This window comes from Fulmarus glacialis, unplaced genomic scaffold (genome assembly GCF_000690835.1).
Source record: "Fulmarus glacialis isolate BGI_N327 unplaced genomic scaffold, ASM69083v1 scaffold7514, whole genome shotgun sequence".
In the NCBI taxonomy this organism is placed as follows: domain Eukaryota; kingdom Metazoa; phylum Chordata; class Aves; order Procellariiformes; family Procellariidae; genus Fulmarus; species Fulmarus glacialis.
The window spans coordinates 60,346-85,252 of record NW_009206062.1 but is presented as its reverse complement, the minus strand read 5'-3'; the positions used below and the strand labels follow the sequence as shown (position 1 = coordinate 85,252).

Genomic DNA, 24,907 nt, shown 5'->3' with positions numbered 1-24,907 from the left:
TGAGGTGCAGGATTTAAAACCAAACAGGTGACTGTAAATCTTTGTTTGCTTCCCAGTGTGTATGAGAAGATAGTTGGGAAGCACGTAGGTAAAAGGGGCAGAAGCTTATAGAAAGGAGGACTGGTTCTGGGAGGGCTCTGACGGCCCGGCTCAGCTGCAGTGCTCTCGGTGTCAAGGAATTGACTTAGAGACTACGTTAAAGCAAAAGCAAGCTGTAATGTGTATGTCTCATTGGATTGTAACTCTTGCAAAGCACACAAGTTATGCTCCGTGGGAGTCTGCATTGCAGTCATACTTTCAGATATCATTTTTTATGTCTTGCCTCTGAAAGCTTTTAGCTCAAGGACTGATTTTATTTTCATGAATAATTTGATGGTTTAACATGAGTGGGTTTAAGCTCTTGTATAAGAACCTGCTGAGCCTGCCTGTGTGGTGTTAAAACTTTCAACTTGAAATGAGGGTGGCTTTCTTTTTTGTGTTTTAATCTCCCTTCAAATGCCTCATACTTGTTATAGAGCAAATTTTATTTGACTTCTCTTCTTGCTGAGACTACATCTGGTTTAGAACTGTTTTTTCAGTGTGTTGGTATAACCTTGCAATACTTACTCTTGGCCTCATCTTTTCTCCAGCATATTCTTTTTTAACAATAGTGATGTCAAAACAGAAGTTGCATTGCAAGAATGCAGAAGGCAAAAAGTCAAATCAGTTAGCAGTTGCCAGTGATTTTTAGGTACTACTGTGTGTGAGTTGTAATGAGACGTAAGGATGTTTTTGTCCTTAAGAAATCATTCTTTTTTGCAAGTGTTTTGATGATAGTGCATAACTAAAATGCAAAACAGGTGTTTACTCAAAGTGAGTAAGCCCAAGCTGAATGAAGGAGAGAGAGGAAGAATAACACATCATTCATCTACATGGTTGTGAAAGATAAGTTGGGTCCCACTCTTGTAAATTGGGTTTTTGGTAGAGGCTATTTAATTATTTTGCTATATGCATGTAAGTGTGTCTTCATTCTGAAATGATTCTGCGTATGTTCTGAAGAGGAAAAGTAGGATTACTTTTGTTAGGGTTTTTAGGGTTTTGTGTTTCTTTTTGTTTTTAAAGTCTCAGATTATAGTTTTGGCTTTTTGTTTAATGTTTGGGATGGGCTTTGTTTAGCATCTTAAAGCGTTACAATACTGCATCTTCATTCCTAATGATAGCTCTGAAATTTCTACACTTTTCTGTTTCAGTCAGTGTTAGACTTACCCTGTCCAATATCTTATAATTAGCATGTGATTTGCCTGATTGGTTTTCTTCTGGCACATTGTTGCAAAGCAGGAGAAGATCTTGTTGTGTTTGTGCAAAAGAAAATAAAACCTGGCTCCTATCTGTCAGCGTATCTTGGCGTTTGCTCACTAGCAGAAGTACAAAATTGTTATTTACTGTTCTAATCCTAGAAGGAGGTGAATTTGGGACTCAGTTGAAGAATTGTTTTTGCTTGCTCAGTTTATTTCTTTATCATTACGGTATAGGCGATTAAAGTAGAATTTTTTTTTTAAATGAAGTTTACTGGTTTCTGGTTTGCACTTGTGTAGCACTTACAGTTCGGTGTCTGGTGCCAAAGCTCTGCGTTGCCGTTCAAATATTGCTGTAGTGGAAATTATCACACTTTTCGGTGTTGGAGACTAGTTTATATAGAGAGTTTGGTGTATGCCCTTGTGAACTTTTGATAATCTTGTTTCTGCAGCTGATTTTATGTAGGTGTCTGTACTTAGGTGAAGGACCAATTGAGTCTAATTCTATTTAGATAGATGCAGCTTTACCTGACATCATGTGATTGGAGCTGGAGGTGAAGTAAACCAATTACTGCTTGATTTCAGTAGAGGATTAGTTATTTTATTCTGTTTCTTAAATGGGAAGAGCTCAGGTTGCACAAATGTATAGATAGGGAATTTTAAAGCTGCTTAAATATTGGATTTATTTTCTTGCAGTAGATCCCCAGAAAAGCATGGAAGATGAAATTGAATCAATTCTGCAGGAGCGGATAATGGTTTTGGACGGAGGCATGGGTACCATGATCCAGCAACATGCCCTGTCAGAAGAGGATTTCCGAGGGCATGAATTTAAAGATCATTCCAGGCCTTTGAAAGGCAACAATGACCTTCTCAGTATAACTCAACCTGATATAATCTGTGATATACACAAGGTAGGTGGTTCTGATTTCTGTCTCTTGACAAGAGAAGGAAGGAGAATTTGGCCTCTGCGCTCCCCTTTCCCATGCCACAGGCTACTGGCTCTCCTGCGTCTTTTGGGGATAGGGAAGAGAGTGCTAGGTAACCATGTGAAAAAGAATGAGCAGATTGGACTGTTGTGGTTGTGTGAGCACAGCGTTCGTGTCTTGGTTCCTGATGTCACCCATGCAGTGTTGTTTTTAAATCCCTTTTTGACTTATGGCCCTGGTGCATTTCTATTAATTGTAGATTCTGATTTATTTCATTTTCTTTCCTTTTCTACTCCTCAACCAGGACTTGAAATGCATCTAAGTAGGACACATCTGAATTCTAGATGCGTGTTTCTATAATTGTGTATTAAAGAGCTGTTAAATGTGGCAGACTGAAGCAGGCCTCTCCATAGTTAATGAGTATATGGGCTTCCTAATGAGTATATGTGCTTCCATATTCTCAGGTTTTCTCTAGAATATTAATGTGTGGCCCACAGAATAAAACCATCTAGGGTTGATCATTAGGAATTTGCAAACAGATTTTATTATTTTCCTATCTTCAATTAGACTTTAAAAAACAACTTCTTGAGTCTTGTATTTCTTGAGTTGCAGGTATTTGTAGGTCTTACTGTAATAATTGGAACGTTTGAATAGCATTGCAACTAGTTGATATTTAGTTGAAGCCTCACATTTGTTCTGGGTTTTTCCAATTATCTACTAAAAAGATCTGTATTTCATTGATCAGAATCATAATTGGCTTCTGTTTGTTAAACTTAGAATGTAAATATAAAAGTACAGATTACATACCAACTGTCATTCTTTGGATTTTAAGAACAACAAGTTGAAAAGAATCAGAGTCTTTGACCTATAAAAATTTCAGGAGGAAATATTTGTCGATTGAGTTCAGTCCCTAGACTCAACTGAGCTGTAGTGGTCGTGAACCTTGGAATTTATAATAGCTTGTGGTTTTAATCGGGTAAGCTGGTTTAACAGTTGAATTTTGCAGGCTTAGCAGAGCAATAGTGATGTGACTTGAGAATGAATGTATTGAATCAAACCAACAGTAGCCTGCTATCATCCCTCCAATGGCCCGTTGTAGGTGCTCTAGGAAGAGTGTAAGAAAAGAACAAGTCTGTGGTGGTCCCCATGCCTGCAGCAGCTTTTGGGTCAGGTGCTTTCTGAGCCATGAGTAGTGACCTCATATTTTATAGCTGCCAGTGGTTATTTCTTCTGAGAATTGGACAGAACTTGAAATAATAGATGAAAATATTTCTACAAAGTATGTATAATCCCACTATATGTATGGTTGTTGCGGTTTTTTTAACGGCCCAGTGAGTCAGATTTCACAGATACCAGTAACTTGAAAAGTAAATGTGACAGTACCTTGTCTGGCAAAGTTAAGATTCAGTGGTAAGAGAGGGGATGTATTTTCAAAGGCAAAAACGATTTTCCTTCTTTGAGCATATGATTTCCTTCTGTGGTAGTAGACAGTAAAGTCGAAGGGCTTTTTCTAAAATGACAGGTCTGAACTAAACAAAAGCTAGTACAAAGCTGTACACATTTAACATGTTTCTTTAGTCTAGATGATTTTCAAAGACTTCATTACTTCGTTATTAGTGTACACATGAGAACTTGTATATTTTCATATAGCTATTTGTAGGTATTTCCATATGTATCCAGGAGGAGTTTAGAGAAAGCATATTAGTTTGCAGCAAAACATGTTTTATAGCAAATTTAATTCTTTTCTGCTGTTGTTTGGATCAAGACTTTGTTTGCCCTGTTGAACCCACTGAACTCATCTGCATCTTATAGGAAAATCTGAGTGGTTTATGTTTAATGGCCACATCAGTATTTTTGACTTACTAGCACTTGAAATATCTTAATTTCCCTGAATATGCAGGGGTTACCTAAGGGTTAACCTGATCAAAAAGACGAGTTAGGGAGGGAGGAGGGCAACTGATAGAGGTTATCAAAACACAGACTAGAATCTGCAAAAATATTTCAATTGGCATTGATTTCAGTTTACTTCAGTGGGAATTACACAACCAAACTGGAGCAGAAGGCTTAATCGTTTTGTGAATCTGAGCCATTAGTTAAACTTTAAATGTGATCTGCACAAAATGTAATTCTCCTAAGCTTGTACTCTGTCCCAGTATGCTCTTGTGCTGTACAGGTTCCTTCAGAATGTTTAAATTTTCTAATCCTCTGTTGTTGTTTAACTGGTGCCTTTTCTGAGTCTGCCCACAGCAGCCCTCGCTTGCTGATGGCAGTTGGACTACGTCCCACCATGTCCCTGGGCAAAAATCTAGAACGTGCTCCAGGTGCTGGACTCAGTGGCGGAGGTGACTATAAATGTCATCTGTTAATAGAAAGTGTGGCTGACACTAAAACTCTGAAAATCGGTTGGATGGAACACTTCTATTGCTTTGGCCCTGTGCCTTTGAGTAAGGCCTTCAGAGTTTGATCTGCTTTGAATTAGGAGATGATTTGTGACTTTTTGTCAACTGAATGATACAAAATAGTTGGGTTGCTTTCATTCCAGATCTCAGTTCTGGAGGTCTTGGAGATTTTTTTTCTTTCATGTCTTGCAGGAATACTTGATGTCAGGCGCTGACATAATTGAAACTAACACTTTCAGCAGTACGCGAGTGGCACAAGCTGACTATGGCCTTGAGCATTTGGTAAGAATGATAAACTATTTACAGATTAAAATGTTAATCAAGGTTTTTATCTTAGCAGCCAAGATTAGCTTAGTCCCAGAGTCCTTTGATATAGTTTTTATTGACTGCATGCTGTCTCTAGAGCCGTGTGATGGCGTTGTAGCTCGTTTCCACTGCTGTAGACAATTGCACTTGCTGTGTGTGACAGTCATAGTGTGCCTCTTGTTGACAAAGGCACAGGCAATAATAATCTGTCCTAGATTTTGTTTGTGCATTCCCAGAATGTCTCAGTTGTGTGAACAGGGATATTTTGCTTCATTCCTTCCAACTTTTACCAAGTGCCACAATGGAACTGCTTTTTTCCTGGATGTTTTGTGTGTTGTTTGTGCTGATGTATGTAGAAGTCCTTTCAATCTTACATTTGTCATACCTTTTCTCTGCTATGTGTTGTTTTGAGAATTTGAGAAATATGTGAAAGAAAATACTTGGAAATATGCTACTTGAATAAAAAGTGAATTTAAAAGTAGGTTAATTTTGTCCTCAGAGTCCTGTTCTTCAGCTTCTGTTGACTTCAGTAGGATTTAATTAGCACCTTACAGAATGAAATTTTATGATTAGCAGCTGTAGGCTGGGGTGTACGTGGGATGAGACCTGCCATGTAGCTCTGTTGCTAAGGTCTATAGAGCTATTCCTTTTGAAGTTTTGTAATAGTACTTATGTGTATTTGTATGGCTTAGGGAGCCTTCAGGGTGTGCTGCTGAATGGAAGCGTGTTTCTTTGAGGGTGAGTTGTGCTGTACTGAACTAGAAGTTACTCGGTAATTTTCTGTAATTGTTCTAGGCATATCGGTTAAACAGAGTCTCTGCACAGGTGGCCAGAAAAGCAGCAGATGATGTAACTGCTCAGACAGGTAAGTAATACTTATTTTAATTTATTATTCATTTGTGGTTTTGACTGTCTTGCTACAATCTTTGAAATGTTGCTAACTAGAGGATAGCCTGATGGTTTACAGACATAATTTGCAGACATGCACACTCTTCATTTTAGGCACAGTAGCCATTTCACCTCTCTATTCGTATCACGCTAATTTCAGCATGTTTGCAGGATCTGGTCCTTAGTGTGTTCAGCCACAGGATGGCTGTCCTGTGCCTGCCTGTTTTAGATTGCAGGTGATACATATCTTCCAGATGTGTTTTAGAGAAAACAAATTCAGCAGGGACTGTTATAAGTTACTTAGGTTCGTACAGCACAAGTCTTTATACTACAGAATTAGTATAGCTGATTGTAGGTAAATGTGGATTACCAGTTACTCCTAGTGTGAGTCTCCTGGTTTGACTTTACTGAGCAACTACTGAAATGTGCTTACTATGTGACCATCATCTATAAATGTGCAGTCTTTTACCTTCAGGGCTTTATGCGAAAGGGTTATAGCTCATTTCCACTGCTGTAGACAATGCTGTCTTTCAAAGACAAGTAATTTCCTCTTGTATTCTTGTATCGAACTGTGTTTGAAGCTAACGGTGCTCTTGCTGCTGTCCAGATAACACCTTACTGATGTGATTCATAATATGCAATAAAAATGTAAGATTTGAAAAAAAAGGTGGGATTTTTTATGAACACATGCCAGAATATTCAAATCAGGTTATCTAGTGAAAAATGCCAGGACAGTTCTACGCTGTGCATTTAAAGTAATTGAATGAAACTTCCTGTGTCAGAGACAAATGATACTTAGAAGAAAAATTAATTGAGCCAATTGCCTTTTTCGTAGATGTTCTTCTGTCTCATGTATATACACTGAACATCTTGTTGGATAGGATTAAAACAAAGAAGTCAGCTGTGCTGGGTAATCTTGTGCTGATGAAACTCTTGATTTGAGACAGGAGTTTCCTGTTTTATAGTTCTTCACTGCTGAATGATATGTGTGTCTTCTGTTCTTGGAGGTTTTTTACATTGACATGGCTGTCATTGTAAAACCAGAGGTAAATTGTTTTGTGAGTTGTTTTTTTTCTTTTTTCTTTTTTCTTTCCTGTGTCTTGGTTTAGGAATTAGGAGATATGTTGCTGGAGCCATGGGTCCAACAAATAGGACACTCTCTGTGTCACCATCTGTGGAGAGACCAGATTACAGGAACATAAGTAAGTATTTATAATCATCAAGTTATTCAACTTAGGTGATGGTCTTGAAAGAGATACCTCCAGATGAAATTAACATCATTCCTGTTTTACAGCTTTTGATGAACTGGTTGAAGCCTATAAAGAACAAGCCAAAGGACTTTTGGATGGAGGAGTTGATATCTTGTTAGTGGAGACCATATTTGATACAGCCAATGCCAAGGTGAGACTCCTGAGGGGAAAAAAAAGTACTCAGTAATATAAGTATTTGGTGTACTACCTAAGGAAATGCAACATGGTATTACTAAGAGCTATCAGTTACTGCTTACTAAATACATGAAAAGACTCTTCAGTTGGTAACAAACAGGTAGAATGTAAGGAGATGGTCTTTAATGATAAAACAGCCTTTTCTAGAGTTTTTCCTTTGCATTTTAGTATGTGCCGTTAGTATCTTTCTGGCTGTCTGTGCCAGCTGTCCTTTTATTCCCAGAAGCTCTGCTGTATTGCAAAACATCTCGAAATGCATGTGATGTTTGTATTTTTCAGCATAAGCATGTCTGTCCAAAGGATGCTTGTGAGGTACACCGGAGAGGAATGTCCAGTGTATCTGATTGTATGCATGGGAAGGCTTGTGAGACAGTCCTGTTAAAATGTGGGGTTTTTTTTTTGGGAACTCTGACATTGCCATCAGCTTTAAAAAGAAAAATTGGGAGTAGAGGATTAAAAGGGTAAAATAGGAGGAATAAAATGTTGAAGTATGCCACAACTCATGTGATTTTGGCACCTCCTTCTTTATCTAATAACTGCTTAATACAGGTGGTGGAGTTGTTAGGGCGTTTAAAACTGTCTTCCAATTTTAAGTGGGGAAGGTCTGGCTGGATATGCACACAGCATTTCTTTAGGGTTTTGCCACAGGCTAATTAACGTGTGCAATGGCATGACTTGTCCTTTGCAGATTTTACCAGTCATCATGGAGGTTTGGCTAGGATCCTATAGGTTTAACATTGTGCTGAGCTCATATTCACATGCAACTTTCTTACTCTAAGGCGGCAGGAAATTTTCAGGACCTTCCAAGGGGTCACTGCAGTCTTACTGTTAAAATCTGTGGTGGTTAGAAAGGATCCTTTGCAAACTGCATGTCTAAACACATTCAAGGGCAGTGAATGTGCACTGAGAATACTACGCGTAACCATGTTTGGGGTGGGGGTTGTGCTGCAGACATGAGGGAGAAGTATGTGCTGATGTGATTTGGGTTTCAGAATAGTCTTGGTCTTATTTGGTTACCCCATGGTACTTCCTTTCTACTTGTTACCAAAATGTGTTTTGGAACATCTGGAAGATGTTAGGGGTTGAGAATTGAGCAGGCAATATGAGGTAGCAAGTTGCATAAACAGCCATAAAAAAATATTTAAAATAAAAAAAAAAGGCAAACCAACACCAACAAAAAACCAACAAACTGAAGAACTCTCGAAACGTCCATTAATATTTCACAATTTATTCTTCTTCTATAGGCAGCTATTTTTGCACTCCAGATGTTGTTTGAGGAAGAGTATGCTCCCCGACCCATATTTGTAAGTATATATTATTTAATATTTTACATATACTTAAGCTTGATTTGTGAACTAGCTGAGATGGCAGTTGATTAAAGCATTTTGAAATGAAGGAAATAAGTGTCTTGGAAATGTACTTTTTTCACATGATTGTGAAAGGAAAAACTCGTATGTGAAAGACTTTATGAAATCAGTCTTGGGTAGCTCTGTCCAGCTTATCAACCTGAAGGCTGAGGAATGACTTTATTCCAGTGTGTATTCATTCTGTGTATTTCCACAGGAAAAGGTCTGACCATGATTTTTTTCAGGCTTGCTGTCTTAAAGGTAATAAGAACCAGTACTTCAAGGCTGAAATTAAGCAAATTCTGCCATATTTTCAAGTACTATGAATGGCCATTTGAAGTCAGAAGAAGTCTGTCTAATCCATATTCTTTCTCTGATAGCAGGCGGTCATGAATGCATAGGAATAAATATGGAAAAAGAATAAGCTTGTTTTGAAAGTTCTGATGTATTCTTCCAGTTTTCTGCAGTTTGCAGCCCAGGCTTTCTGATCTGCAGTTTGTATCCATTCATACCCTTTTGTTGAATGTGTCTACTCCTTCCTTGAATCTACATTCAAACCTGTGGGGAACCCAGGCATCCACAAAATAATCTGTTGGTAACTTTCGTAGCTTATGAATGTGCTGGTTTGAAAGTTTGCTTACTTTTGGACATTCCACCTGATAACTTTTGTGTCTTGCCATTTGTCTCTTGAAAGTGACAGTGAGCAGCTGTTTCACATTCCCTTTGCTGTGTAGTCATGGCATTTATAGTCCTCTGTGAGAGCGTCCTTTAGTCATCTTTTTTTCATCCTGAAGAGTCTTTGCCTATTTAGCTGCTCCATACCATTCATTCATTATTCTTGTCACCTTCTTGTTTTCCACTTTCTCGAGTCAGAGGGTAATTAGAATAGCATACAGCAGTCAAAGCGCAGACATCAGGGATTTGTATGATAGCCTAGTGATGTTCTCTGCCTCGTCCATTTCTTTCTTTGTAGTTCCTGACGTTTTACTTACTGCTAGTGAGCTTTGAAATTGCATTCATAAAAATTTCTTTTGTTACTCAGATTAATTTCTCAAGCAGTAAAGACTAGTTTGGAGGTGTCATTATGTAGAATTTTTCCTGTGTTCACAACTTTGTACTTTATCAGCAATGAGTTTCCACTTTTCTATCATTCAAGTCAGTTAGCATTGAGAGTTCTCTGATTATGTAGAGTTGACTTTTTGCCTTCATTGTCCTGAACAGAGTGGTCAGTGAGCTTGGTTGTCTCATTCTCTGCTCCCTTTCCAGTTCAGTTACGTTGAGAAGTACAACCCTTAGCACACCTCTCTCTAGGATTCCACTGGTCACCTCTAGTAGCATCAATATTAAAGCATGTTTTGGAGTAAATAATGGATTTACCTTTGCATGGAGTCTTCTGAACTCATTCCATCTTCTGGAAAAAAGATTTGTAGGCTTAGGAAGGCTTTCCTGGCTCATTCAAACGTCTCCTGAATTCTCAACTTTGTAGTTGTTAGTTGGGGTCAAGACATTATTTTTTTATTTGCACATCTCTCTATATATAGTACTTAAGAGATACGATTAAACAGGTTAAGACTTCTATCTCCACTATGAAGTTGCAGCATCTGATGTTCCCTTGTGGCAAAAGGAGTAACTGGTTTTTAAGGCCACCCCACCATTTCCCATCCCTCACCAACCACCACCAAGCAACCTAATAGCAGTCCTGAGATCTGAAATAATGTAAAGGGGAGGGCAGGGAGGATGGGGAGGATAGCTGATAGCTGCCTAAACAGGTGACCACTGCAGATTGGTTCAGAGGCCATCATCAGAACGATACTGTGGTACTAATGCTAACTTGCTGCTGAATGGTTCATGGTAGTTTTCCCTCTTCTTTTTTTTTTTTTTTCCCTTTTTTTTCCTCCACTCCCCACCCACCTCCCCTGAGGGGCAGAGAGAGGGAGAAAGATGACTGGTCAAAGGTTTGCCTTTCCGCTAGCTAAAATATATAAACGTTTATAGGGAGGAAAGGGTTTCATTTTTCTGTTTGGGTTGTGCCTCATGGCTTTGAGTGGGGCACAGGTCCTTCTGCTTTGACTTTTAGCAGTTCAGCCATTTAAATTCTTGTTTTTATTGTTAATTTAATTCTTCTCCTTTCTCTGTGTTCAATTGATATTTAGGTTTCTGGAACCATTGTGGATAAGAGTGGGCGTACCCTCTCAGGCCAGACAGGAGAGGCATTTGTCATTAGTGTTTCCCACAGTAAGCCACTTTGGTAAGGAAATGTATATTTCTCTTAGTAAGTTATCTGTAGATTGTGATTCTTTTCTATTTTAACCCTTTGCTTGCAGCTAAATGGAAGCTATGCTAGCTATGATCATATTTAATCACATGTATTGCTAATGTGTTCTGCTATTGTTCCCTCAGCAGAAATTATGTTTCCAAAGAATGCTGAATTTTTAAAACATTGCTCTAAATAATCTGGGGTTTTGTGTTTGCAACAGCCACTGAAATCACAATTAGGTCAAAGCATTAAAAAAAAAATCTGAAATTGTAGTTTGCCATCTCCTACTGTCTCAGGTTGTGCAAGGAGCTAATTCCTGCTATGCGCAGGGCTTACCTCTCTTTCTTAGAGGGAAGCAGTGCCAGCTCAGTATGTTTCAGGGTGGCTTGAAAGAGCAAATCATAAGATTTCATTCCAGTGTTCTTTTTATTGAATCCTTACAAAAATGTATATATTCCCTGAGTGTTTTTCTCAAGGATGTGCATTGTTGTTTTGAGAGCTCCTGATGCCTCCATTTACTTGCATTCTTTTCTGTTCAGGCATAAAAGTTGAAATAAGTATGAGCTTAAGATCTGTGAAAAGGCGTAGTACAGCAGATTTTGATCATTGTGCAAGGTTTTGCGTGTTAGTTTGAATAGCGTTCCCTGTTTCTCTATTCTTCTGTGTTTCTATGCCCTGTTCTACCTCCTCCTTGCCTCTTCTTCCCTCTTTACCATTTCTTCTCTCAGGTTGGTTCTTCACACAAAAACTTACTTACATTGGAAATAGATTCCCCACTCCCCCACCCCTTGCTTCTTAGAATATTCTAACTTAAAACATTTAATTCACTGTTAGCAGTGCATGGCATGCACATTGCAATGAGCCATTGTTTGTTTTTACAACAAAATTCCAACTAAAACGCGCAATCTGTCATCTCAGTGATACAAAAGCAGAAGACTACATTCACAGCTTTCCTGACTGCCCTTGAGGCTCCACTTTCCCAGACCAGACGGTGCTCCAGAAGTAACATATGGAGCCTCTTGGAACAGCGTGGTAGTTGACTTCTTCTCTCAGCACCACAGCCTAATGATCCATATTTGGCATGAGTCTGTCTCAGATAATCTTGCTCATAACTCTCTTGCCTCTGAAGAGGAGAGAAGGGCACTGGAGGAGAAATCAAGAATTTATTAAACCATATTTCATAGAAGCTATCTTATGGGTCTGAATGCTTAGGGCCTGTTTCCCATTTATGCGAAGGCTAGTATACAGTACTGTGGCAGAAGGGTTTTAGTTGTGGGAGCAGATTGCATTTAATGTTGTTTCTGTTGCCACATTGGTACAGAGTGGCTTTGGGGTTGTGAAAATGCTGATTAGTAGTAGTATCCTAGGGATCACGTTATACGTGTTCACATGTTTCCATTTGGGTTTTGTATGTCCTGTTTATGGTGATTTGTTGTCCTTAAGTTAGTTCTTTTGGAGCCCCCCTAAAAAGTGTGTGCTTTGTGTCTGGTTGATATAGATAGTAGCTGAGAAAGGCGTGAACTGTGCTTAGTAAGTGCTGAAAGATGTATGGCAAGGTGCTCAGATGTGGCATGAGTTTCCTCTGTGTTATTTCGGCTCTTGTGATTGCTTCTACTGTGGTAGCGTTGAGAAGACGTACGCTGAGTTTAGGGCCCTCATGTGGTGTTTGTTCTGGTCTCATGGGCACTCTGCAGCCTTAGCTTTCACAGGAGCTGATGTGTGACTGCTGTGAAGAAATGAGCAAGGGAGGGAAGTGATGTTTAAGTTGAGGGTGTGATGGTTATTACACTAGGGTAGCAGTGATAGCATACCAGCAATCTGGTTCAAGGCTGCTGGCTTTTAAGGCATGGTTAACGGTTTGCTTTTCTCAAATGTTTTCTTTCATGATGCTGTTGAGTGCCGTGGGGAGATGATACTGGCCACGGAAGCTACTTTTTGTTTCTGAATGAATGTGCGTGTCTGTGCTTAGTTTGACTTGGCAGTTTTGAAACAGGTAACGCTTGGATGGTGTCATGCTCATGGATGTATTTGTCAGCCACCCCTGCAGTGGGTAATCATTCAGGCAGTCTGGAGGGTCAGTACCCAGTAAGTCAAGTGAGAACATCAAGAAGTGCTTGTTTGGTGAGTATGCTGGTTGCTTTTACAGTATCTCTCTGGTAAAGTGAGGTAAAGAGAGTGACAGGTGAGTTTGTACTCAGAACCAGAGACAGATGGGTGTTAAATGTGGAAGGATGAGATGAAGCTGCCTGATACAGAAGAAAGCTTAAAAAGAGGGGGTGGGGAGTGTTAGCTGGAAGCTTGTAAATTGAATGATTTAACGGTAGTAAGTACGTTGCATTCATCTGCATTTGATAAGGACAGTTTTGTTAACAACTGTTACCTTGCTTTGCTTTGAAAATCCTGAGGGATAAGCCCCTGCTTTGAAATAAATTCCAGAATCTCATTGCTGTAATTGTGCATTCATATCCAGGGGATCTGTATGAGGGATTTAAATGTGTGTAAACACTGAATAGGGAAATGAGAATAAAAGGGTTCTTTTAAAGTTTTCCTGTTTAAATAGAATGGCCTGTATGAGATGCATTAGAAAAAGCACTTCGAAGGTAGAGCAGCTGGCTGTTTGGAAAAACAAACCTATATGCCCCCCCGCAAAAAAAAACCCCAAACCACCACCACCAAAACCCCCCATCCCCCCCCCCAAAAAAAAACCCAAACAACCCAAAAAACCAAACCTAAGTGCTTGGAAGAAGGGGTTTGTGTATTGTTTGGTCTGGGTATCTGACTCTGTGATATTAAAGGCCCCGGTTTTGGATGTTGCTGTGAGCCCCTTGGATCTCAAGGATTTGTGATTCTGTCCAACAAGTGAATCGGGCTGCAAGCATTTACTGCTACTACCTGTACACTTGCCAAGCCCCTGCCTACTCCTTGGAAACAGGAGAAAAGTCAAAAACCATTTTGTGCTCCCAGTCCTGTGCAGGGCTTTATTGCTTTTGACCTCTGGGAAACTTAAGTGGGCATACATGCACTTTATTAACTTAGCTATGTCTGAGGCAGCCTCTGTGGTTCAGTTAGTTGGGACATGTGGCTGTTATCCATTCCTGTTTCAGTGGGTTAGCTTGCATCCTCTCTGAGACCGTTATTCCAGGAAAGGAGAAAGCTTTTTTTACATCTTTCTCTTAGAGCAGCACTGTGAGCACCTTTTGAGTTTTGCAGTGCTCATAAGCTGGTTTCTAGAATGGTGTAGAGAGATCAGGAAACATACGTAAAAGATCTCTTATATACTTTCTGAAAGAGAAACTGAAAGAGAAACATTTTTAGTATCGATGTAGACATTTTGAGTGCAAGTCATGTATCTGTCACTGAATGGAAGAAAACATGATTGTACCTCATATACTGGTAAAATTGTCTGAGAAGCTTATTCATGCAAAAATACTTGTGCTGTAGTGCTGTCTAGGTTACTAAAATGTAGCAGATTCAGTTGCCCAAGCTTAGTGCTGCCATGAGGCATCTTGGGGGATGCACCTGGTTTCTTCCAAGGTTGACATAATTTATTATGATTTTAAAAGAAAATGATGAGTTAGCAGCTTGAAGCAGGTCTTACTCATTCAACCTTTTTCATACTACTTCTTGTAGCACAACGCTCCTTTCCAGTCTGTCATTCTCATTCCATTTGTTCTCTCTCTCACCTAGACGATACAGAGTTGCTGCAGTTGCTGTCAAAATGCTGCCATTTTCCTCCTGGATTTTGAAATGAAATCTTGATTTACTGTTCCCAGTTCAATTCAGTCCAGTCCCCCTCTCCCTTGCGTGTTTCTTCCTCCCAAGGGTTCTCATTTTGCACAGTCTTGCTGTATTGATGATGATGATTAAAGAAATTGGAGATCAGGTTGGTTTTGTTGTAGATGATTGTGGGAGTTAGCAGTTGCTGGCACTACATTTGTCTCTTTTGTGTGTAAAAGGTGTTTTTGCCTCAAAATAATTTTCGAAAATTTATTTTCCAGTATCGGCTTAAATTGTGCTTTAGGGGCAGTTGAAATGCGACCATTCATTGAAACAATTGGAAAATGTACAACAGCCTACATCATCTGTTACCCCAACGCAGGTGTGTTGGTGCACATGTTCCTATGCTTATGGGCAGGCGAAATGTAACTAAACCATGCCATCTCATTAGCAATAATGGAGTTGAATTAGCTTGAAAGGATGATTGTTTTTACTCTTAAAAAGAGGCTAAGAATATTTTAAAATGCTTAAAGTAACTATTCTTAGTTCTGTGACAAAGAACCCAGAATGCTCTCTTGCATGATTAATAATCTATTGAGTAATGATTGCAAGGGTGATGAGGCATTTCAGTCCTCATACAAGCATAGCTACTTCAAATATGTCTTTTACGGAATTTAATTCTGTTCTTGTGGGCTTCAAACAAATTGTAATACTAGAAAAATTATGTTTCAAGGTCTTCCCAATACTTTTGGTGGTTATGATGAAACTCCAGAAGTGACTGCCAAGCATATAAAGGTATGAAATATTTCTCGTGAATGTGTCATATCTGACATACTAGTAGACAAAAATTCTTTGCTTGTATTTTATGTGTATTCGTTACAGTACTGTGGTGTGGTTCCCTCCCCCCGCCATGGCTCTGTATGTCATTTGGATTGTTTATAGACAATTTGCTGAATGATAGTGCTTTTGAGATACAAGGTTAAGAAAAACTAGGAAACTGAAAACCTTAGTTACTTTCATGTCCTACACTAAGCAGCTTTCCTGCAGCTTGATCTGTGGATGTTAGTCATTTGCACTCCTATGTTCTTACTTTTACATTTGGGAATTGTTGAAAAAGCTGAGAGGTTTTTATGAATTGGCAGAATTTGAGTTGTGTGTATAGAAACCGCTGATGGTGGTGGTGTTGCAGTGCAGGGTGTCCTTCCACATGCCACTGGGTCTGTGCAAGACAGAACTGTATGGCTGGAGCTGCAGTGTGTCAGCGAGAACATGGTATCTGCTGCATGTTAATTCCCTTTTATAATACAGTATGACCAGTCTTTGATACTCATCCAAGTTTTCATCTGGGGCTTCAGTATAAAATAGGCCAGTTTCAAATGTAGTTTCCTAAAATTAGGTGTTGAAATTGCTGGTTAGCCTTGGGAATCCAAATCTCAAAACAAATCCTAAAGAGAAGAAATAGTACTGGTGTTTTTTAATTAAACTTTTTTCCTTGTGATCCCCCTGAATTGCTTAACATGTGAAGAAAAAATATATATAAATATTTATCTAAAAAAAAAAAAGATACCTTTATTAACTTGAAACAAAATTCTCTTTCCCTCCCTTTTACAGAATTTTGCTTTGGATGGTTTGGTCAACATAGTTGGAGGTTGCTGTGGTACTACACCAGCACATATCAGGTACATCATGAGCAACAACTTTAGGTGTGCTGGGAAGTAAATTAAGTGTTGCTTCTGTGGAGCAATATTCCATGGTTTGTCTTAGAGTTTCCTGAAAAGATGGATCACTTGAATGCCAATAGCAGCAATATATGGAGTAGAAATAACCTGGCTTTCATCATGAAGAATGAGTAGAGGCATAGTTCAAACAAGGATTATACCTCTGCTGTTTTGTCATCTAAAATTGTTTTGGTATGACTCCACCCTCTTTACCGTTGGATAGAATAGAATTCCCATCTCTGCTCCCTTATGCTGTATGTTCTCTCTCTTCTTGGCCCTCTTAGCCACAAGGTGAAACTTAAGGTTTGCTTTGATGGTAGGAGGAAGTAGAGTGTGTGGGTGTGTGTCAGAAATGTCTGAACGGGAGATCTGGGAACGTTGTACAGCTGGTGCTAGTCCTGGCCACTCAGGAGGAGTGTTTCATATCTTTCTCACTGGAAGTAGGTCAGTGGGAAAACCTGCCTTTTTCACCTGGGCTTGAAAGAGAAGGGGCCCTTGATTCATTTTTACCCTGATACAAACTGGGAAGAGGTGGTATGTGAACATGTCGAGGACACTGTGTGTCGCTCCTGACTGGAGCGAAGAGAAAGTGAACATGAACGCCATGAGTCATTCCGGCATCTGAGAAACGTGTCTCAGCACAGAACAATGTTTGTCCCTTGTTTTTTCTTTTTTTTTTGCTGCAATCAGTAATTGCTCAGCTCAGCAAATCACGAACACTTTAAGAGTCAGTGTGGTTGAGGACTGGTTCTGATATCCATCAGGTATTCCATTGGCACAGTATTTCACATTCTGTATTTGATAAATCTTCAGCTTTGTACGTTCTGGGCAAATAGCTACGATAGGATCTTCTGGGAGTATGTTTTTGCCTTTGGCCACACAAAGTGAAACAAGCTAATTAGTCTTGTCTGCTACAGGGCTAAATTGGAGATGTAGGTATATGTCTAGTATGTTCTGTTTGAGTCCTGTCTGGAGTGGTTTAATTTTAATTGAAAACTTATTCTTTACTTTTCTCTTTCTGTAACTCAGGAAAATTGCCGAAGCTGTGAAATTCTGTAAGCCTCGCATTCCACCTTCTCTCTCTCAAGGATACATGCTGTTGTCAGGTAAAATGGAGTGTAACAGTTTGAGCTTTATAACTCATGCAGCCTTCCTTTATAAATTTATTTGCTGTTTTCTGCTGATCAGAACAGCACTATGAATTTCTGGTTCTACCTGAATCCACCAAGCTTATGGATGTGTAACCAGATCTAAATCTTAACTGCTTTGGCCAAAGGATTAATGGAACATTTTATTACAATCTTGTATAATATAATCAAGCCAGCATATTTTACTTTACTAGTCTCAGACACTTCGTAATGGTGAGTGAGTATCTTTATCCTCACTTTGCAACAGGAGAGGGTTAAGCATAGAGAGATCAGGTGATTTGACTGCAGTTGATGGCAGAGCTGGGACGAGATCCTTGTTCACCTGCAGTGAGACAGCTGCCCTGTGTTGCCTCAGACGTCGATCTAGTTGTACTGGGACAGTGTTCCAGCAATACCTTCAGGTCTAGAATGTCTTTTGTTTTAGCAAAGTCTAGATCTGTATGTTCCTCAGCCAGGCCTTCTTTTAAGCCTTTGGGACATGTATCCTAGTAAAACAGTACCTTCTTTTTGGGCTGGTATTTTAATCTCAAAGTGAAATCAGTTTAGCATAAATTAAATAAATCATGGTTGGCCTGTGGTTTCATTCATTAGCTTATTCTGTTCTGATGTAAGGTTTGTTTGCCTCTGTGTTGCTTGTTACCCAAGGGTCCCACTTGGCTTGTTTGTCTGAACTTGGGTATGTGATTAAGAGCTGACCTTGTTTGTCAGTCAATTCAGTGGGCTCCTTCTCTGGTGGTGGTAGAGTCGTGAGGTAACATAATTGAAAGTTGAGAGGTGTGTATGTGCATACACATACATGCCCAAAGAATCGTAGCCTCGTGTCATTTTATATTGAACAAATTGGCTGTTATTTTTTGTGGATCAGGTAAATTATTGACTATCATTGAGGAAGGATAGAAACCTTTGGCATGTGTGTTGGAAGTTGTTTCATTGCATTTCTTTGCTAGTTACTCATTTGATTTGTGCACGTCCTGATGTGCTGAGAAAACACTATTAAAGAGAGACACACTTCTGTTTCATAGTTTAGAAAAGGGCTTTTGTCTTTCTTACACAGTTTTTTCTTTTCTGTTTTTACAAATATGTTCAAAAATATCTTTTTAAGGTCTGGAGCCATTCAGGATTGGGCCATACACCAACTTTGTTAATATTGGCGAACGCTGCAATGTTGCAGGATCACGGAAGTTTGCTAAACTCATCATGGCAGGCAACTATGAAGTATACATTTTACCAATAATTTTTATAGCTAATGCTCTGGTTTTTCATTGCCCCATTGCACTGTGTTATTGTTTGTTTTGCTGGCACAAAGCACTATTCTACACAAGTTACAAGAGTAAGAAAACAAGGAGAATTTACTTTCTCACTGTCCTTTGTTTCTGTGCTTACCAGCTCCTAATAAATTTGTGAGAAGGGTTTTAAAGGGCTTTTTTTTTTTTTTTGACAAGTGTTACAGGAAACATGACTTTCCATTTTGCATTAAGTTACACAGCTGATGATGGTTTAGAAAATGTCCTTGTCTGTGCTGTATCTAGGGCTGGATTTACAGAGGAGGGGGGAAGGAAAGGGGGTGTAATCTCTCCTTCCAACATGTAGGGTACATCTGACTTGGGATAGATTATGCCACTGTGCAGCCATCACTCTCTTCTCCAATCCTTGTCAGCATTATGGTTGCATCTAATCTTTATATGCTTTTATCACTGGCTCCAGTATGCTACATGAGAGTTGCTACAGAAAAAGTTGCTTAGAAGGTAATTGCTTTCTTGAAACAGCTGCAGGGCAAAAATGAAAAGGCTGGAGTGCTCATTTTTTACTGGTGTAAATTGCTACTGTAACATTCAAAAAAATCATAAAGTGACGATTCTTGAGAGCTGAGACTTTGCCCCAGTGTGTGCTCTGCTGTTCTAGTTGATGCAATCAAAATTAAAGTCTTAGTTTGTTTTTTAGGAAGTCTGACTTAAGCTTCTTAGAAGTCATGAAGCAGGTTAGACCTATTAAATAAAGAGCGCTTTAAATTCAGGTTGTTAGGGACTGTGAGCAACTAAAAACCACCTTCTTTTTTCTCTCCTCAGTCTGCAGAGTGACAAAAAAGAGAAAGCAAACAGACATGAGTGTTCAGATAATTATGTGAGCCGGAGGGAAAACTTTAGTATTTCCTTCTTAGCACTTGGTGATTATTCTGCAGCTGGAAAAAATGCCGAACAACCTCCAAAAATTAAGTACTCTGTGTTATAAAACAGCAAAGCTTGTGATGCAAGACCCTTATTTCATACCATCACTGAGCCTGTTTTCCTGTAATCTTGTGCGGTCAGAAGTCCTTGTTACCATGCAAATCTTAAATCATTCGATTAAGCATATCGCCAATGGTCTAAAATCAATGGCACTACCAGCACATTGTCTCTGGTGTCATATTTTTCTGAACAAATTCGTTATCACTTGTGCCATACTAACAACTTCTGTATGTTGTTGTACATCATGGACTATTTCCTTATTCTCTTATGGAATGTCGTATAAATTTTATAATTTTTGGCTGCATGCTTATTTTGGAGAAGTGAAATGTTATTCTGAGAATGACTAGGCTTTTTTCTACTGACTGTTGTTTTGGTTTTTGACTTTCTTCTTTAGGAAGCCCTGAGTGTAGCCAAATTGCAAGTTGAGATGGGGGCACAGGTTCTTGACATCAATATGGATGATGGGATGCTGGATGGCCCTGCTGCAATGACCAGATTTTGTAACTTGATTTCTTCAGAACCTGATATTGCAAAGGTTGTAACTGAGTCACTCCAAAGCACAATAAAGAACGTTTTATTGAGTTGGAAATTGCCTTTCAGAAAATTTTGATACTGATTTATTTAGTAACCAGTTTAGGTGCTTAATAAGCAGATGTAGGTGTCGCCCAAGAGGAAGAGGTACTGTAACAGGGAGGGCCTTTGGGGGAAACAGAGGTTTTAACATTTTCTATCTGATTCGAGCTAAATATGTGCCAGTCCTTTTCATTGGTTAGAAAAGCCAAATGCAGGTTCCTTTTGCAGCAGTTATGAACCATAATCTTTATACTGGCAGTGTACAACAGTATTGCTTTCCACAAAACTTAAAATTGCTGTGGATATAGAATGGTTTTAAAATACTTCTGCGAAGTGCGTTCTTTGAAAATGAGTATCTAATTCAGAAACACAAGACAATACAGGGAGAAGTAGAGGTCTCTATATGATATGTGATGGACTTGCCATAGAAGCTCTTGAGTTAAATTTGCTCTGAGTTTTGCATTTAAAGCAAAGTGAATCTACAAATACCATCTGGAAACTTTTTATTCATAAATGCTGATTAATATTGTGTGCATTTTTATGTACAAACGGGCAAACAGCATGTGGAACTCTAATTCATAACTTGTATGTATTCCCCTGGCTTACTTCTCTGTTATTTACAGGTGCCATTATGCATTGACTCCTCAAATTTTTCAGTGATTGAAGCAGGTTTGAAATGTTGCCAAGGGAAATGCATTGTAAACAGCATCAGTCTGAAGGAAGGTGAGGAAGACTTTTTGGAGAAAGCAAGGAAAATTAAGTTGTATGGAGCAGCTGTGGTTGTCATGGCTTTTGATGAAATGGGGCAGGTGAGTGTTGCTTTAAAGGAGAAGTATTTTTCTTCTGGAGTGCAAGGCTTTCTTGTGCAAGACAAAGTTGTTTTGTTTCATTGACACAGGTGATTCAAAGAGGTCTATATAGTCTTAGCAATAGTTTTGACCTTGATATGTAAGCATTTCTTATGGTGCTCACATGTTTGAGGGATCCGAGTACTGCTCTAAGTGTAGCTCTGCTAGCACAAGAGTGTGTCTCTTGCTGTTCAGCCATGCTGAACTCTTCCTTCCTTCACAGAAGATTTTTTTTTTAGTTCAGAAACTGAGTTTTGCATGAGAGTGGAATCTTTGTGAATTAATTTAGTTATGTCGAAAAACACATATTAAACTTTGCATAGGATAATGAAATGTTGGGGAGCAAAATTGTTTTTAACGAGTTGAGTCAAAACTCCAGGTACAGGTGTGGTGATATTTTTAATACAAAATTCTTCTATATAATCCTTTGCTAGTATTTGTGATGTTCAGTTTCCCAGTCTTGAGTCACCGGAACCGTAAATGATTTCTGGGGTGTTTATTTTTTGTGTTGTCTATAAGTTTCATGTCAGAATTCTTTTTCTCTACTAGGCAACAGAAACAGAAACCAAGATTACAGTCTGTTCCAGAGCTTATCACCTCCTTGTAGAAAAAGTGCACTTCAATCCAAATGATATAATATTTGATCCTAATATTTTGACCATAGGAACTGGATTGGAAGAACATAACCTGTATGCCATGAATTTTATCAATGCTACTAAAACCATAAAGGTGAGTTGTAAGCTTGTTTTAATTTGCAATATTTTGCTGAGGTTACTTAAAAACCCAAACCACCACAAAACAGAAAAACACCCCCCACCCCCAAACAACAACAACACCGCTGCAAAATGATACACATTTTAAATTAGCAAGGGGGACTATTCCTCTGAAGTGCAGCCATTCCCCAATATTGCTGTATTTCCAGTAGAAGAACTTCAAATAGTTCTATAAATATATTTCAGTCCATCATCTCTACTGTAAATATACTATATTAATTAAATGAGGTAACCATCACATTCATGTTCTAGCTAAAAGGACTTCTTTGAAGGTACGTGAAAACTGCCTTTTAAAATTAATAAAATTTCTGTTATTGTGGAAGGGATTTGTGCAGTAACCTGGCTTTTTATTTAGCCAAAATGTGTGTAAGGAAGTACCGCAGTGAAGAGCATCACCTGAATGCTCAGCCAAAGCAGTTGCACTGTTGTGTTTCACAAGGCAACTTGATTGGTCTGGAGATGCTGTCAGTAGCAGTCTGGGGCTTGAACACCCCACAGGCTATTTTGTCACCTTGGGACTGCTGGAAGGGAGGGTGCACCCTTGAGGTTAGCTGCTCAGCTACAGCCTGCTCCTGAGACATGCAAGCAGGCAGGTTGGCTGCTCCTGTTCCTAGAGGAGTGGGGGATGGAAGAGCCATAAGTAGGTGTGCATGGGGAAAATCTGGAATGCTGCTGTGGGAGGACTGATAGGTTTAGAGTAGCACCTGTGACTATGGAAACCACAATAGTTGCTTACACATAATTAGGCTGGATCTTTCCTTTTACTTGTATTTTTTTCTACAGAGATTTGAATTGCTTTTTATGAATTTGATTAACTAGAAGGAACTGGAACAGGGAAGAGATAAGGGGTGCATAGCCAATGCACCGCAGCTCAGGGGCCAACTGTTTTATGGACTGAATGCTTTCCTTAGGTTTCCTTTATGGAAAGCACTTTTCTAAAAATCTATGTGCAATTCCTATAGGAAACACTGCCGGGAGCCAGGATAAGTGGAGGTCTTTCCAATCTCTCTTTCTCCTTTCGAGGAATGGATGCCATTCGAGAAGCAATGCATGGGGTGTTCCTTTACCATGCGATTAAGGTATGATGTGCTTTTGGTTTCCATATGTTTGCACTTGGCAGGTATGCAGTGCGATGTCTGACAGCCCTAGTTGGGGGATTCTGTATGTTTTTTTTCAGTATGGTATGGACATGGGAATTGTGAATGCTGGGAATCTGCCAGTGTATGATGATATCCACAAGGAATTGCTACAGCTGTGTGAGAATCTAATCTGGAACAAAGATCCTGATGCGACAGAGAAACTTTTACATTATGCTCAGGTAACTTCTAATTTTAAGCTTTGAATAGTAGTTCGCTTAGCACCTCGGCTTTATCATGTCCCTGCTGATGATAGGTAGAACAGCCTATAAACTGCACGTGTCAATCTAACAGTGGGTGTTAGAAGTTACTAATGATACTACAAGTGGTTCAGTTATTAATATAGAATAAAATGTGAACTCTGTGATAGATTGAGCCTCTCTAATTTCATAGGTGCCTTGAAAGATCCTGCACCAGAGTTCTTCATATACTTCAGGAGAGCAAGCTGCATAGGCGTTCTTTTTTGAAAAAAACAAAACCAAAACCAAACAAAACAAAACACACAACAAACCAACCCAAAACCAATAAGAAGCAAAAAATCCCAACCAAACTCCCTCCCAAACCAAAAAAACCCTCACAAACAAACAAAAAACCAAACAAAAACCAAAAAAGGCCAACCCACAACCGAAGCAAATCTTGGTGCTGGAGCTTAATTGACAAGTGCACTGTGGGAGACAAAGAATAAACTGTCTCTCTCAATGGTTTGCTTGGAGTATATGTAAAAGGTGAAGTAGTTGCTTGCGGTTCCTGTCTGTGTCACAGACTTACAGTTCATGTAACTTATGTCAAAAGTGAGGATCAGCTATTTAGTGTTTTTGAGATGCTGTAATGACGGTGGTGATAAAAGACAAAGATTACACACCTGAAGGTTTCCAGATTATCAGCCATTAGACGACTGGTGAAATCCTGTTCTGAACAGAACACACAGCAAAAATCTCTCTGGGTTAGGTGGCTCTTAGATTTAAGTGCACAAGAAGGTTTGCATGCCCATTTTGTAGCTCCTGGAGGTATTATTTCTGTGCACAGCTTCATTTGGTTTGTAGTTTGCCCTATGGTGGTGCGTGCTTTTTAGGAACAATGGCAACATGTTGAAAACCAGTACAGGAAAACTCTCCCTATCCCTTGTGCTTAGGCTATTTTAGATGGTGCTCTTAGTGTCTAAGCAATTCACCTGGGAGCGATCTTGTCTGTAAAAGCAGAATTTTACCATTAGGGTATTCAGGGTTGCATAAAGAGGAAGAAAAAAAGAAGGGGAATTAGAAAGGGATTGCTTTAGCAGTGTTTCTGCAGAAGGCAGAATGTGAATTTAAATGGAGCATTAAAAGTAGAAATGGAAGTGGATGACGACTCCTTCTAGGTCTAGAAGTTTGGGAAGCCATGGTTGGAATCTCTGCCTCTTATTCATGGTGGTAGTTTTATTGTGGGAGTAAAACAGTCCCCAACTGAAAAAAAGAGAGACTCTTGATTCAAAACATCTTTAAAATTTAATTTAAAATATTACAACTTTCAGGTTTTCACTGGAGGTAAGCATCCTGATTTGGGTTTCATCTTGGCTCTGGACAAATGTGAAAGTCCAAATAGATAGTTGCTTACAGCCAATGAGAAGGATTATTACATAAGGTTTTGGAGTTCGAGGCATATTTCAAAATATTTATTCAGACCTTCCTCTGATATAGTGGAATTGAATGGCTCTACGTTCTTTTGTCTAGGGTTTTTTTAACCCAAAAGTGTATTCATTAGTAAGTGCATATGTCTTTTTTTTATTTCCAATTTCGGCAGTTTATTCTGCACAAAGAACATAGAATGTGCAGTCCCATTTCAAGTATCGCACCTCTAATAGAGCGCCAGTGAAGTTTCCTCCTAGTTTCATCAGGTAATAGTAATGTACCTTGCCAGTTGTTTGAATGCTAGACCAGTGAGGAAAAATG

At 39.1% G+C, this 24,907-nt stretch overlaps 1 protein-coding gene across 1 annotated transcript in view; it reads left to right on the top strand.

The window, feature by feature from the left end:
• Positions 1-1,987: 1,987 nt before the first annotated feature.
• The window catches only part of MTR (5-methyltetrahydrofolate-homocysteine methyltransferase), a 46,539-nt gene continuing 23,619 nt past the window's right edge, over positions 1,988-24,907 (top strand). Inside the window, exons 1-17 of the mRNA XM_009575609.1 lie at positions 1,988-2,185; positions 4,792-4,881; positions 5,701-5,770; positions 6,903-6,995; positions 7,088-7,194; positions 8,483-8,542; positions 10,738-10,832; positions 14,840-14,940; positions 15,292-15,353; positions 16,170-16,237; positions 17,306-17,382; positions 18,527-18,639; positions 20,044-20,184; positions 20,846-21,031; positions 21,620-21,799; positions 22,806-22,922; positions 23,021-23,161. Of these exons, the coding sequence (XP_009573904.1) occupies positions 1,988-2,185; positions 4,792-4,881; positions 5,701-5,770; positions 6,903-6,995; positions 7,088-7,194; positions 8,483-8,542; positions 10,738-10,832; positions 14,840-14,940; positions 15,292-15,353; positions 16,170-16,237; positions 17,306-17,382; positions 18,527-18,639; positions 20,044-20,184; positions 20,846-21,031; positions 21,620-21,799; positions 22,806-22,922; positions 23,021-23,161 (1,899 nt within the window). The remainder of the gene's footprint in view (positions 2,186-4,791; positions 4,882-5,700; positions 5,771-6,902; positions 6,996-7,087; positions 7,195-8,482; positions 8,543-10,737; positions 10,833-14,839; positions 14,941-15,291; positions 15,354-16,169; positions 16,238-17,305; positions 17,383-18,526; positions 18,640-20,043; positions 20,185-20,845; positions 21,032-21,619; positions 21,800-22,805; positions 22,923-23,020; positions 23,162-24,907) is intronic.